The sequence below is a fragment of the Trachurus trachurus genome (assembly GCF_905171665.1).
Source record: "Trachurus trachurus genome assembly, chromosome: 1".
Classification (NCBI taxonomy): domain Eukaryota; kingdom Metazoa; phylum Chordata; class Actinopteri; order Carangiformes; family Carangidae; genus Trachurus; species Trachurus trachurus.
Window position 1 is genome coordinate 40,613,828 of NC_139891.1, and position 15,087 is coordinate 40,628,914.

Sequence of the window (15,087 nt, forward strand, 5' to 3'; positions counted from 1 at the left end):
CTGACCCACCTGTGTGTGTGTGTGTTTCCACAGCAACTGGAGGAGAAGAGTGAGGATGAGGAGGATAAAGAGTGTCTGAAGCAGGCGATCACAGCTCTGCTCAACCTGCAGAGCAGCATGGAGAGAATCTGCTCCAGAAGCCTGGCCAAGAGGAGGCTCAGGTAGGTACAACACACACACTACACACACACCACACACACACACACACACCACACACACATACACACCACACACACCTGACACACACCTGGAAACACACCTGGTGTGTTACCTACTAAATATGATTTATTCTACTGCCTAAGGGCCGTGTTACAGTACTTGCTGTAAACTACGCGTACGCGAGCGCATCATGGCTGCTACGCGTATCCTGCGTCCATTTGATGCGACCGAACGCACATATCGACGCGAGGTGACGCGACGCGTGCGCGAGTTGCAATATTGAGGTAACCGCTAGAGGCGCTGGTGAATGAACACGGTGACGAGGTCCAGACCAGAACAGACGGTCGCTGTTGGAGCGATGGTGGGAAAGACGGCAAGAAAAACACACTAACTTCTGCAAAAACCTTGGCTTCTGGCATTTTCTTGACAAGAAAGGTATCCTCATCAGTACAGGCACATCAGGTGCATTCAAGTATAAAACTGAGTACATGACATCCCAGAACATGGCCATTTGTAACACACTTCAAGGAAGTACTCAACAGAGAAGAATCAGAAAACCCAGTAACCGAGGACGAAGAATGTCCAAGAGCCTCACAAGAAGAACGAAACCGAGGCTGAACAAAACACTGGTGGTGCCGGTGTTGGTGTATGGATGTGAAACAGGAAAATTAACAAAGGAAACAACAAGGCAATCGATGTGTTTAAGAAGAATCCTCAAAATCCAATGGCAAGGCCACATTGGTACAGAAGAACTACTAGAAGACAGACTCATGTTTTCATTCATCAAGAATTAAAGTCAGAGGTTGGAAGACGATCACATACCGTCGTAGTTCCGACCATAAACGGAGATTCGGCGGCGTTATTCTCATGACTCGCCACAAAACCGAAAGTAAAGAAACGCTGGTCGGCTCGCCCAGCATTTCCACCACCACTAATAATAACAAAATAACCATAGAGACAAAACCATAGATTTATCTAAAATGGACCATTAACAAGTGGTAACGGAGATTCATCCACATTAATATCAGACTTTTTTATAACCAGATAGAAACTCCTCGTTGTCCCTTTAACTGGCCACGGTGATACGGTATACCGGGGTTTAACGGTATCAACATCTGGATACACCTGCATCACACACGGCTGAGAGAACAGAACCAGAACTTAACAAAAACCTTCAAGCAGAAAGTAAACAATAAAGAAACACAGAGCAGGAGAACAAAGAGCTGCTCACACACACACACACACACACACACACACACACACACACACACACACACACACACACACACACACACAGAGGTCCAGTGTGCAGCCCCTCCCATCCTGTACCAAAATAGACCGGGTGGGGGGTGGGGGTGGGGGGTCGTTAGGGTCGTAGGTTTAGGTCTGTGTGTGTGTGTGTGTGTGTGTGTGTGTGTGTGTGTGTGTGTGTGTGTGTGTAGGAAGCAGCGTCAGGACTGGGCGGAGCTACTGAGCTGCTCATTGTTCTGTTTGTTAGAGAGTTAGAGAGAGGAGAAGTGAGAAGCTGCTGCTGCTGCTGCTTCGTAGAGTTTCTCCTTCTTCACCTGAAGAGGAGGAAGAGGAGGAGGAAGAGGAAGAAGAGGAGGAGGAGGAGGAGGAAGAAGAGACAGATGGGTGGATGACACGCAGGTGGATATGAGGACGTAGGTCACTTCACTTTCTTTGTTGTTTGAGCTGTAACAGATGGCTGAGGCTTAAACAGGTGGAGGCAGAGTGGGGTAAGTGGAGCCTGGTAGATATAGATGGAGGTAGATGGGAGCAGATGGGAGCAGGTGGAGGTAGATGGAGGTAGTTGGAGGTAGATGGAAGCAGGTGGAGGTAGTTGGAAGCAGTTGGAGGTAGATGGAGGTAGATGGAAGCAGTTGGAGGTAGTTGGAAGCAGTTGGAGGTAGATGGAAGCAGTTGGAGGTAGATGGAAGCAGTTGGAGGTAGATGGAGGTAGATGGAAGCAGTTGGAGGTAGTTGGTGGTAGATGGGAGCAGGTGGAGGTAGTTGGAAGCAGTTGGAGGTAGATGGAAGCAGGTGGAGGTAGTTGGAAGCAGTTGGAGGTAGATGGAGGTAGATGGAAGCAGGTGGAGGTAGTTGGAAGCAGTTGGAGGTAGATGGAAGCAGGTGGAGGTAGTTGGAAGCAGTTGGAGGTAGATGGAGGTAGATGGAAGCAGGTGGAGGTAGTTGGAAGCAGTTGGAGGTAGATGGAGGTAGATGGAAGCAGTTGGAGGTAGATGGAAGCAGGTGGAGGTAGTTGGAAGCAGTTGGAGGTAGTTGGTGGTAGATGGGAGCAGGTGGAGGTAGTTGGAAGCAGTTGGAGGTAGATGGAAGCAGGTGGAGGTAGTTGGAAGCAGTTGGAGGTAGATGGAGGTAGATGGAAGCAGTTGGAGGTAGATGGAGGTAGATGGAAGCAGTTGGAGGTAGATGGAAGCAGGTGGAGGTAGATGGAGGTAGATGGAAGCAGTTGGAGGTAGATGGAAGCAGGTGGAGGTAGATGGGAGCAGGTGGAGGTAGATGGGAGCAGGTGGTGGTAGTTGGAAGCAGGTGGAGGTAGTTGGAAGCAGGTGGAGGTAGATGGAAGCAGGTGGAGGTAGATGGAGGTAGGTGGAGGTAGTTGGAAGCAGTTGGAAGCAGATGGAAGCAGTTGGAGGTAGATGGAAGCAGGTGGAGGTAGATGGAGGTAGGTGGAGGTAGTTGGAAGCAGTTGGAAGTAGGTGGAGGTAGTTGGAAGCAGTTGGAAGTAGTTGGAGGTAGATGGCAGCAGGTGGAGGTAGATGGAGGTAGGTGGAGGTAGTTGGAGGTAGATGGAAGCAGTTGGAAGTAGATGGAAGCAGGTGGAGGTAGATGGGAGCAGTTGGAAGCAGATGGAAGCAGTTGGAGGTAGATGGAAGCAGGTGGAGGTAGATGGGAGCAGTTGGAGGTAGTTGGAAGCAGTTGGAGGTAGATGGAAGCAGGTGGAGGTAGATGGAGGTAGGTGGAGGTAGTTGGAAGCAGTTGGAAGCAGATGGAAGCAGTTGGAGGTAGATGGAAGCAGGTGGAGGTAGATGGAAGCAGGTGGAGGTAGATGGAGGTAGGTGGAGGTAGTTGGAAGCAGTTGGAAGCAGATGGAAGCAGTTGGAGGTAGATGGAAGCAGTTGGAGGTAGATGGAGGTAGGTGGAGGTAGATGGAAGCAGTTGGAAGCAGATGGAAGCAGATGGAGGTAGATGGAGGTAGGTGGAGGTAGATGGAAGCAGTTGGAAGCAGATGGAAGCAGATGGAGGTAGATGGAGGTAGATGGAAGCAGGTGGAGGTAGATGGAAGTAGTTGGAAGTAGATGGAGGTAGGTGGAGGTAGTTGGAAGCAGTTGGAAGCAGATGGAGGTAGATGGAGGTAGTTGGAGGTAGATGGAAGCAGGTGGAGGTAGATGGAAGCAATTGGAGGTAGATGGAAGCAGTTGGAGGTAGTTGGGAGCAGTTGGAGGTAGATGGAGGCAGATGGAGGTAGATGGAGGCAGATGGAGGTAGATGGAGGCAGTTGGAGGTAGATGGAGGCAGATGGAGGTAGATGGAAGCAGTTGGAGGTAGATGGAGGTAGTTGGGGTAGATGGGAGCAGTTGGAGGTAGTTGGAAGCAGTTGGAGGTAGATGGGAGCAGTTGGAGGTAGTTGGAAGCAGTTGGAGGTAGATGGAGGTAGGTGGAGGTAGATGGGGGTAGGTGGAGGTAGTTGGAAGCAGTTGGAAGCAGATGGAAGCAGATGGAGGTAGATGGAGGTAGTTGGAGGTAGATGGAAGCAGGTGGAGGTAGTTGGAAGCAGTTGGAGGTAGTTGGAAGCAGTTGGAGGTAGATGGGAGCAGTTGGAGGTAGTTGGAAGCAGTTGGAGGTAGATGGAGGTAGGTGGAGGTAGATGGGGGTAGGTGGAGGTAGTTGGAAGCAGTTGGAAGCAGATGGAAGCAGATGGAGGTAGATGGAGGTAGTTGGAGGTAGATGGAAGCAGGTGGAGGTAGTTGGAAGCAGTTGGAGGTAGTTGGAAGCAGTTGGAGGTAGTTGGAAGCAGTTGGAGGTAGTTGGAAGCAGTTGGAGGTAGGTGGAGGTAGATGGAGGTAGGTGGAGGTAGATGGAAGCAGTTGGAGGTAGATGGAGGTAGGTGGAGGTAGATGGAAGCAGGTGGAGGTAGTTGGAAGCAGTTGGAGGTAGTTGGAAGCAGTTGGAGGTAGGTGGAGGTAGATGGAGGTAGGTGGAGGTAGATGGAAGCAGTTGGAGGTAGATGGAGGTAGGTGGAGGTAGATGGAGGTAGGTGGAGGTAGTTGGAAGCAGTTGGAGGTAGATGGAAGCAGTTGGAGGTAGATGGAAGCAGTTGGAGGTAGATGGAGGTAGGTGGAGGTAGATGGAAGCAGTTGGAGGTAGATGGAGGTAGGTGGAGGTAGTTGGAAGTAGTTGGAAGCAGTTGGAGGTAGATCGAAGCAGTTGGAGGTAGATGGAAGCAGGTGGAGGTAGTTGGAAGCAGGTGGAGGTAGATGGAAGCAGGTGGAGGTAGATGGAAGCAGTTGGAGGTAGATGGAGGCAGTTGGAGGTAGATGGAAGCAGTTGGAGGTAGTTGGAAGCAGTTGGAGGTAGATGGAGGTAGATCGAAGCTTAAACAGGTGGAGGCAGAGTGGGGTAAGTGGAGCCTGGTAGATATAGATGGAGGTAGATGGGAAGCAGATGGAGGTAGATGGAGGTAGATGGAAGCAGGTGGAGGTAGATGGAAGTAGTTGGAAGTAGATGGAGGTAGGTGGAGGTAGTTGGAAGCAGTTGGAAGCAGATGGAGGTAGATGGAGGTAGTTGGAGGTAGATGGAAGCAGGTGGAGGTAGATGGAAGCAATTGGAGGTAGATGGAAGCAGTTGGAGGTAGTTGGGAGCAGTTGGAGGTAGATGGAGGCAGATGGAGGTAGATGGAGGCAGATGGAGGTAGATGGAGGCAGTTGGAGGTAGATGGAGGCAGATGGAGGTAGATGGAAGCAGTTGGAGGTAGATGGAGGTAGTTGGGGTAGATGGGAGCAGTTGGAGGTAGTTGGAAGCAGTTGGAGGTAGATGGGAGCAGTTGGAGGTAGTTGGAAGCAGTTGGAGGTAGATGGAGGTAGGTGGAGGTAGATGGGGGTAGGTGGAGGTAGTTGGAAGCAGTTGGAAGCAGATGGAAGCAGATGGAGGTAGATGGAGGTAGTTGGAGGTAGATGGAAGCAGGTGGAGGTAGTTGGAAGCAGTTGGAGGTAGTTGGAAGCAGTTGGAGGTAGATGGGAGCAGTTGGAGGTAGTTGGAAGCAGTTGGAGGTAGATGGAGGTAGGTGGAGGTAGATGGGGGTAGGTGGAGGTAGTTGGAAGCAGTTGGAAGCAGATGGAAGCAGATGGAGGTAGATGGAGGTAGTTGGAGGTAGATGGAAGCAGGTGGAGGTAGTTGGAAGCAGTTGGAGGTAGTTGGAAGCAGTTGGAGGTAGTTGGAAGCAGTTGGAGGTAGTTGGAAGCAGTTGGAGGTAGGTGGAGGTAGATGGAGGTAGGTGGAGGTAGATGGAAGCAGTTGGAGGTAGATGGAGGTAGGTGGAGGTAGATGGAAGCAGGTGGAGGTAGTTGGAAGCAGTTGGAGGTAGTTGGAAGCAGTTGGAGGTAGGTGGAGGTAGATGGAGGTAGGTGGAGGTAGATGGAAGCAGTTGGAGGTAGATGGAGGTAGGTGGAGGTAGATGGAGGTAGGTGGAGGTAGTTGGAAGCAGTTGGAGGTAGATGGAAGCAGTTGGAGGTAGATGGAAGCAGTTGGAGGTAGATGGAGGTAGGTGGAGGTAGATGGAAGCAGTTGGAGGTAGATGGAGGTAGGTGGAGGTAGTTGGAAGTAGTTGGAAGCAGTTGGAGGTAGATCGAAGCAGTTGGAGGTAGATGGAAGCAGGTGGAGGTAGTTGGAAGCAGGTGGAGGTAGATGGAAGCAGGTGGAGGTAGATGGAAGCAGTTGGAGGTAGATGGAGGCAGTTGGAGGTAGATGGAAGCAGTTGGAGGTAGTTGGAAGCAGTTGGAGGTAGATGGAGGTAGATCGAAGCAGTTGGAGGTAGATGGAGGCAGTTGGAGGTAGATGGAAGCAGTTGGAGGTAGATCGAAGCAGTTGGAGGTAGATGGAGGCAGTTGGAGGTAGATGGAAGCAGTTGGAGGTAGATCGAAGCAGTTGGAGGTAGATGGAAGCAGTTGGAGGTAGATGGAGGCAGTTGGAGGTAGATGGAAGCAGTTGGAGGTAGTTGGAAGCAGGTGGAGGTAGATCGAAGCAGTTGGAGGTAGATGGAGGCAGTTGGAGGTAGATGGAAGCAGTTGGAGGTAGATCGAAGCAGTTGGAGGCAGATGGAAGCAGTTGGAGGTAGATGGAAGCAGATGGAGGTAGATGGAAGCAGTTGGAGGTAGATGGAGGCAGTTGGAGGTAGATGGAAGCAGTTGGAGGTAGTTGGAAGCAGGTGGAGGTAGATCGAAGCAGTTGGAGGTAGATGGAGGCAGTTGGAGGTAGATGGAAGCAGTTGGAGGCAGATGGAAGCAGTTGGAGGTAGATCGAAGCAGTTGGAGGCAGATCGAAGCAGTTGGAGGCAGATGGAAGCAGTTGGAGGTAGATGGAGGCAGTTGGAGGTAGATTTTATTTTATTGAACCTTTATTTAACAGTGTAGATCCATTGACAGACCCTGTAGCACACAGAGATAATCAAACAGACAATCAAACATCAATACAACACAATAAAATACAGTTATGAAAACAAGAGCAGTAAAATCACTAACTGAAGCAAAGTGCACGTCTGAGTCTGAGCCCCTGAAACTGTGGTGAGAAGTAGGTTTCTGAAGCCTCAAGTGACATAAGTCTATCGATTTTCAGTGAGTTTTGTAATTTATTCCATCGGTGTGGAGGCGTAGAAGGAGAAGGCAGGTTTTAGATGAGGTAGATGGAGGTAGATGGAGGTAGATGGAGGCAGAGTGTGGTAGTTCATACCTCAGGGGTTTATGTTGTAAACTGATTAGTGAAACTGAGCGACTGGTCTGAACTGGCTCAAGATAAAGGAGCAGGTCACTGTGTTCAGCTGCTCCACACTGAGAGAATGCAGCCTCTAAATAACACATTATCTGCAGAGAAACTCCTTCATTTCACCAATATTTAGTTCTGATAGGCTAGTGCTATTCCCCTCTGAGTCCGGGGTTAGCTGTTATCAACATCCGACCTGCTGACCTCTGACCTGGATGATGTCATCTCACTAAAGCTCCGGCTAGTTGAGATAAAAATGGACCCGAATGCCGAAGCAGAATGATTATTATCAGAATGAGCTGGGCGGCGCTCGGAGATGACACACTGCAAAAACTCAAAATCTTTCCAAGAATATTTGTCCTTTTTCTGGTCAAAATGTCTCATTTCTATTCAAAATAAGACCCATCACCTAAAAAGGAACTTGTTTTTTGATCGTTTTCACTTGTTTCAAACTAATTTTCACTTGAAATAAGTAGAAAAATCTGCCAGTGAAAGCAAGTTTTTTGTGTTTGTAATAAGAAAGAAAAACTTGCTCCACTATCAGATTTTTCTACTTATTTCAAGTGAAAATCTGCTTGAAAGAAGTAAAAAGTGTCTAAAAACAAGCTGCTTTTTAATGTGATGAGTCTGATTTTAAGTAGAATGAGATTTGTTTTGACTAGAAATAAGATAAATATTCTTGGTAAGACTTAGAGTTTTTGCAGTGCATCATCCAGGTCAGAGGTCAGTAGGTCAACCTACAGACCCCGGATGTTGATAACAGCTAATTACCCTTTAAGGTGAGTGGACCGACACCTGACAGTGACGACGGCGTGAACGTTGGAGTATTCTCATTACTTTGTGACCAAGTGACATCATTGGAGGATTTTATTTTGAAAAGACCGGATGAAACCTAGTACATGATGATGATGATGACCTCACTTCCTGCTGTGACCTCACTTCCTGCCGTGACCTCACTTCCTGCTGTGTTGAACCACAGACGTCCAATCAGAGCGCAGCTTTATGTTTATGTTTATTTATTTGATATGGACGTCACAGATACATTGAGACTGTTGCAGTGGACAGAAGAACAGATGCTTTGCTTGGGTGTGTTTCAACACCAGTCCATAGGCAGCTAATCTAAAAATACAGACCATAATATCAACAGTATGAGATAAAACCAAGTGCATGACACAACATCATGACAGCAGCATAGTAGGAGAGGAGATTGGAGAGTAGGAGAGGAGACTGAGCAACAGAAATCATGACCCTAACAGTAAAAATAGTAACAATGAGAAAGTCCATGTTTCTACATGTGAGTGTTGTTGTGTTGCTTTTGCTTTAGCTGTTGACGTCACTGCTGGTATTTACCTGAGACAACAGCAGTCATGTGATGATGACTGGAGTCTGAGGTGTTTTTGCCTCTAAAATCCTCTGAGCCGACGGCTCTGAACTGAACTGAACTGAACTGAACTGAACCAGAGTTTGTGAGCTGTTATAAATCCCTCGGCCTGTGGTTGGACTCGTTGGACTGGTCCCTCTCCTTCACCACCCACATCAAGCACCTGCAGTCAAAAGTCAAAGCTCGTCTGAGCTTCCTACATCGCAACAACAAGGCCTCCTCAATTCAATTCAATTCAATTCATTTATTAAGGACTGCACAACAAGTCGGCAGAATTTGCTTTCGGCACAGCATAGTAGCAGCACAGCATAGTAGCTACTGTGTGGCAACAGACATCAGTTATACATTTAACATACAAACATCAACATCAGACCAGACATTTACATACAGACTATCCCTTTAACACAGACGGAGTTTGGAGATGAGTGGAGTTCAGTAGCCTGATGGCGGTGGGAAAGAAGCGGGTTGTTTTAGTTGAAATGGACCTAAAGTGTCTGCCAGAGGACACTGAAGGACAGTTGAAACAGGTGGTTAGCTGGGTGCTCTTGTTATTGTGCGTTTATGGTGAAGTGAATTAAGTGATGGGAGGGGGGTGTTTGTGATTAGAGATGCTTTTTTTATGATACTTCACCCGTTCAGCCAGACACACACTCGTCAAAATGACCGTCCTGCCCATATTGGACTAAGGCAACGCCACCTACAGGATGGCATCTAACTCCACCCTCAGGGAACTGTTCCCTCTCCACCACTCTGACATCCGATTGGCCACGGGGTTCTCAACTAGTCTCACTCTGGGCTCCACATCGTCCCATGGTCATTAAGTCACGACCCACTTTTATAGAATTCAAACCAAGATTGTTTTTTTTAAGTCTTTAAAAACTCATAGCTCTACCATGACAACTGCATGTACGGAAGTGAATAAAGAAATATCAAACTGCACAAAATGGAGACCAACAAAACGATATATTTGACTTCTAATGCATCTCTTCTCCCACTCTGCTCTTAGTCTGAGGTCCAGTGAACTCAGTAAACTCATTAAACTCATTAAACTCTCCATCCCCAAAGCCTGCACAGTCTCTGGACGCAACGCTTTACAATCGGCTGCACACTGCAAAAATTCAAAATCTTCCTAAGAATATTTGTCTTATTTCTTGTCAAAATGTCTCATTTCTAGTCAAAACTAAACTCTTTCCACTTAAAATAAGACTCATCACCTAAAAATGAACTTGTTTTTAGATCATTTTCACTTGTTTCACTGGCAGATTTTTCTACTTATTTCAAGTGAAAATCTGCTTGAAAGAAGTAAAAAGTGTCTAACAACAAGCTGCTTTTTAATGTATAACTATGTATGTATATGTATAAATATACTTATTTTAGTTATAATTAGATTAGTTTTGACTAGAAATAAGACAAATATTCTTGGTAAGATGTAGAGTTTTTGCAGTGCAGCTAATGACTGGAACACTGTGCAGAACTCCCTCAAACTCTCTGTCCTCACGTCGATCACAGTCTTTAAACTAAATCTGCAACAGATTACAGTCGACACCTGTTGAGTAGCTCTACTCGTCACGTCTCACTGTTTCCACTTTTATTGTACTGTATTTATTAATTGTCTGTTATTGTGTATTTTATATAACCTCCCCCTCCCCCTCCCCCTCCCCTCAAACAGCCTTTGCTCTTTGGTTCAGGCTGCATTTGTAAATAAGAAATTGTTCTTTCTTTTTTTTTGTGATCAAATTTGTATTGGGATTTGAAGGACAACAATCATCATCATTCAACAGCACATAAATAAAGTATATTACCGTATATAGTAAATAAGAAATTGTTCTTAAAGCAGAAGTAAGCGATCTGGTTGTTTTGGCTAATGCTGCGTTCCAGGCAGGCTTTTGAAATCGTAAGTTACAGCTTCAAGTCACGACTTACGACTTTGTAGCGTTGCAGGCAACCCACTCGTGTTTCTCCGACCTGTTTTACCTGTGAAAGTCACTATAACGGCCACTCGTAACTTCTGACCCGTGAACTCGCACCAGATCGAACTGGTACGACTTCACAGGTCGGAAAAACACCAGTTACGAGTTGCCTTGAACGCACCATAACGTCTTGTCAGCAGATGGAGTTAGCAGCCCCCGCCCTCGTCATGGATCTATTGGTCCTCGTCCCTACGTCACCACATTCAGACGCATCCCTTGGCTGCACACACAGAGAGGACTGCCCCTTTATGCCGTTCTCTCTCCTCATTGGATAAAGGTTGTAGGATACAAGGAATGTTTTCTCCTGGGCTCAGAGCAGAGCAGAGTGACTGACAGACCCGTGTTTCAGACCAAACACTCTATAGAAGTGATTGCTGTCGGAAGATATAACTATTTACGACTTAGATTAACACAAATATTCACCTTACTTCTGCTGTAATTGCTTGCCTGGGTAAATGATGGCACTGATGAGACGAGGTCTTGGTGCCATCTCTTTCTTTGTTACTGAGTTCAGTCTGATTGATTGATTGATTGATTGATTGACTGACATCTTTATTGACAACAGACAAAATGTTTAAAAACGAAAACATACATTGACACACCTGCTGCCAAAGGAATAAAAAAAGTCCTGATTAATTGACCTCTTCTTTTCCTTCTTCTTCTCGTTCTCCTTCTCCATCTTGTTCCTCTGCTTCTTCTCCACCTTTATCTTCTCATTCTTCTCTTCCTTCTCCTTCTCCTTCTTCTCTTTCATCGTCTCCTCCTCTCCTCCTCCTCCTCCTCCTCTCCTCCCTCTGCGCTGCAGCGAGTCGGCGTGCCGTTTCTACAGCCACCAGATGAAGGGGAAGCACTTGGCCATCAAGAAGATGAATGAGATCCAGAGGAACATCGACGGCTGGGAGGGGAAGGACATCGGCCAGTGCTGCAACGAGTTCATCATGGAGGGAACTCTGACGCGCGTCGGGGCGAAGCATGAGCGCCACATCTTCCTGTTCGACGGCCTGATGATCTGCTGCAAGTCCAACCACGGGCCGCCGCGGCTGCCCGGCTCGGGCTCGGGCTCGGCCGCCGAGTACCGGCTGAAGGAGAAGTTCTTCATGAGGAAGGTCCAGATCAACGACAAGGACGACAAGGAGGGGGAGTACCGGCACGCCTTCGAGATCATCCTCAAGGTATTTTCACTATCACTGTTTTTGTTGCTGCTCATGAGTTACTAATAGAGAGCCTAAGTGAAAGCAGGAAGTAACGTCGCCATGGGACCTCAACTCTGAAAAAGTCTCCATGCAAATGAACGGGACTCAAAGTTTTATTTTGTGATCCGATTGAATTGTGCCATGAGAAAAAAATCTGTCCTCTACCTGTTTAAAACATCACGTTCTAGAAGAGAAACCAGCAGTTTATCATAAAACGGCAACAGAAGAATGTTCACTTTCACTTGAAATAAGAAGAAAAATCTGCCAGTGAAAGAAAGTTTTTTTGTGTTTGTAATAAGAAAGAAAAACTTGCTCCACTATCAGATTTTTCTACTTATTTCAAGTGAAAATCTGCTTGAAAGAAGTAAAAAGTGTCTAAAAACAAGCTGCTTTTAATGTGATGAGTCTTATTTTAAGTAGAATGAGATTAGTTTTGACTAGAAATGAGACAAATATTCTTGGTGAGATATTTGAGTTTTTGCATTGCAGTGAGTGCTTTGGGACGGGGGTCGTCATGGTAACACCCGCTGCTCGTTGAAAACAGCAGTGATCGCCTACGTGCTTTCACGTCTGAGTCTCCAAACCAGACACGTCTGTAACAACATCAGAAAAGTTGGCAAGTTGCTCAAAACGATAAGCGATATCGCAGCCGCAGGGACCCGCCGTGTAGAGAGAAAAACTATTTAAAAGCCCTTCAACCTTTCACATGGTTCAGTCATATTGATTTTGACTTAATTTTGACAAACCACACCTCCAAATGTTGAAATTTAGGTCGACTAATGACTTTTTGGTCGATAATGCTTGGTCGACTATTTGGGGGCAGCCCTAGTACAAACGTGAACAACGTTTGTTGTTTCCAAATGAGAATCGATAAGAGAATCGATAAAGAACCGAATCGTTAAGCAGAATCGAAAATCTTATCAATTCCCATCCCTAGTAGTTTAATTTTTTCATGTTATTTTGTGTGTGTTTTTCACATTAAACTGTAATATAAGGTGGAGGCTTAAAAATAAAATAAGCCCCTTGTGTCTTTTTGCCTCTCCCTGCACTGTCCTATTGTTACCTACTATGTTTTATGTTGTATTCTTTTAACTTTGTGCAAAAATAAAAACTGAAAACTTGACTTGCAGGACGGGAACAGCGTGGTGTTTGCGGCCAAGTCTGCGGAGGAGAAGAACGGCTGGATGGCAGCTCTGATCTCGCTGCAGTACCGCAGCACGCTGGAGCGCATGCTGGACTCGGCCATGCTGCAGGAGGAGAAGGAGGAGCAGATGAGGCTGCCGGGCGCCGACGTGTACCGCTTCGCCCGGCCCGACTCCGAGGAGAACGTCGTGTTCGAGGAGAACGTCCAGTCCAAGTCCGGGATTCCCATCGTCAAGGCCGGCACGGTGCTGAAGCTGATCGAGAGGCTCACCTTCCACATGTACGCCGGTAAGTCGCTGAGTCACCTTCCACATGTAGAGTCACCTTCCACATGTAGAGTCATCTTCACCTTCCACATGTAGAGTCATCTTCACCTTCCACATGTAGAGTCACCTTCCACATGTAGAGTCATCTTCCACTTGTAGAGTCACCTTCCACATGTAGAGTTACCTTCCACATGTAGAGTCACCTTCCACTTGTAGAGTCACCTTCCACATGTAGAGTCACCTTCCACCTGTAGAGTCACCTTCCACATGTAGAGTCATCTTCACCTTCCACATGTAGAGTCACCTTCCACTTGTAGAGTCACCTTCCACATGTAGAGTCACCTTCCACTTGTAGAGTCACCTTCCACATGTAGAGTTACCTTCCACATGTAGAGTCACCTTCCACATGTAGAGTCACCTTCCACATGTAGAGTTACCTTCCACATGTAGAGTCACCTTCCACATGTAGAGTCACCTTCCACTTGTAGAGTCACCTTCCACTTGTAGAGTCACCTTCCACATGTAGAGTCACCTTCCACATGTAGAGTTACCTTCACCTTCCACATGTAGAGTCACCTAACACATGTAGAGTTACCTTCCACTTGTAGAGTCACCTTCCACATGTAGAGTCACCTTCACCTTCCACATGTAGAGTCACCTTCCACATGTAGAGTCACCTTCCACATGTAGAGTTACCTTCACCTTCCACATGTAGAGTCACCTTCCACATGTAGAGTCACCTTCACCTTCCACATGTAGAGTCACCTTCCACATGTAGATTTACCTTCCACATGTAGAGTCACCTTCCACATGTAGAGTCACCTTCCACATGTAGAGTCACCTTCACCTTCCACATGTAGAGTCACCTTCCACATGTAGAGTCACCTTCACCTTCCACATGTAGAGTCATCTTCACCTTCCACATGTAGAGTCACCTTCACCTTCCACATGTAGATTTACCTTCCACATGTAGAGTTACCTTCCACTTGTAGAGTTACCTTCCACATGTAGTCACCTTCCACATGTAGAGTCACCTTCCACATGTAGAGTCATCTTCACCTTCCACATGTAGATTTACCTTCCACATGTAGAGTTACCTTCCACTTGTAGAGTTACCTTCCACATGTAGTCACCTTCCACATGTAGAGTCACCTTCCACATGTAGAGTTACCTTCACCTTCCACATGTAGAGTCACCTTCCACATGTAGAGTCACCTTCCACATGTAGAGTCACCTTCCACATGTAGAGTTACCTTCACCTTCCACATGTAGAGTCACCTTCCACTTGTAGAGTCACCTTCCACATGTAGAGTCACCTTCCACATGTAGAGTCACCTTCCACATGTAGTCACCTTCCACATGTAGAGTCACCTTCCACATGTAGAGTCACCTTCCACATGTAGAGTTACCTTCACCTTCCACATGTAGAGTCACCTTCCACATGTAGAGTCACCTTCCACATGTAGTCACCTTCCACATGTAGAGTTACCTTCACCTTCCACATGTAGAGTCACCTTCCACATGTAGAGTCACCTTCCACATGTAGAGTCACCTTCCACATGTAGAGTTACCTTCACCTTCCACATGTAGAGTCACCTTCCACATGTAGAGTCACCTTCCACATGTAGAGTCACCTTCCACATGTAGAGTCACCTTCCACATGTAGAGTTACCTTCACCTTCCACATGTAGAGTCACCTTCCACATGTAGAGTCACCTTCACCTTCCACATGTAGAGTCACCTTCCACATGTAGATTTACCTTCCACATGTAGAGTCACCTTCCACATGTAGAGTCACCTTCCACATGTAGAGTCACCTTCACCTTCCACATGTAGAGTCACCTTCCACATGTAGATTTACCTTCCACATGTAGAGTTACCTTCCACTTGTAGAGTTACCTTCCACATGTAGTCACCTTCCACATGTAGAGTCACCTTCCACATGTAGAGTCACCTTCCACATGTAGAGTCACCTT

General features: G+C 46.9%; 1 protein-coding gene across 1 annotated transcript in view; it reads left to right on the forward strand.

Annotated features, from left to right (window-relative positions):
- Positions 1–15,087, forward strand: part of sos1 (son of sevenless homolog 1) — a 45,173-nt gene that overhangs the window by 14,126 nt on the left and 15,960 nt on the right. The window contains exons 9-11 of the mRNA XM_083969881.1: positions 34–161; positions 11,315–11,681; positions 12,833–13,133. Of these exons, the coding sequence (XP_083826007.1) occupies positions 34–161; positions 11,315–11,681; positions 12,833–13,133 (796 nt within the window). The remainder of the gene's footprint in view (positions 1–33; positions 162–11,314; positions 11,682–12,832; positions 13,134–15,087) is intronic.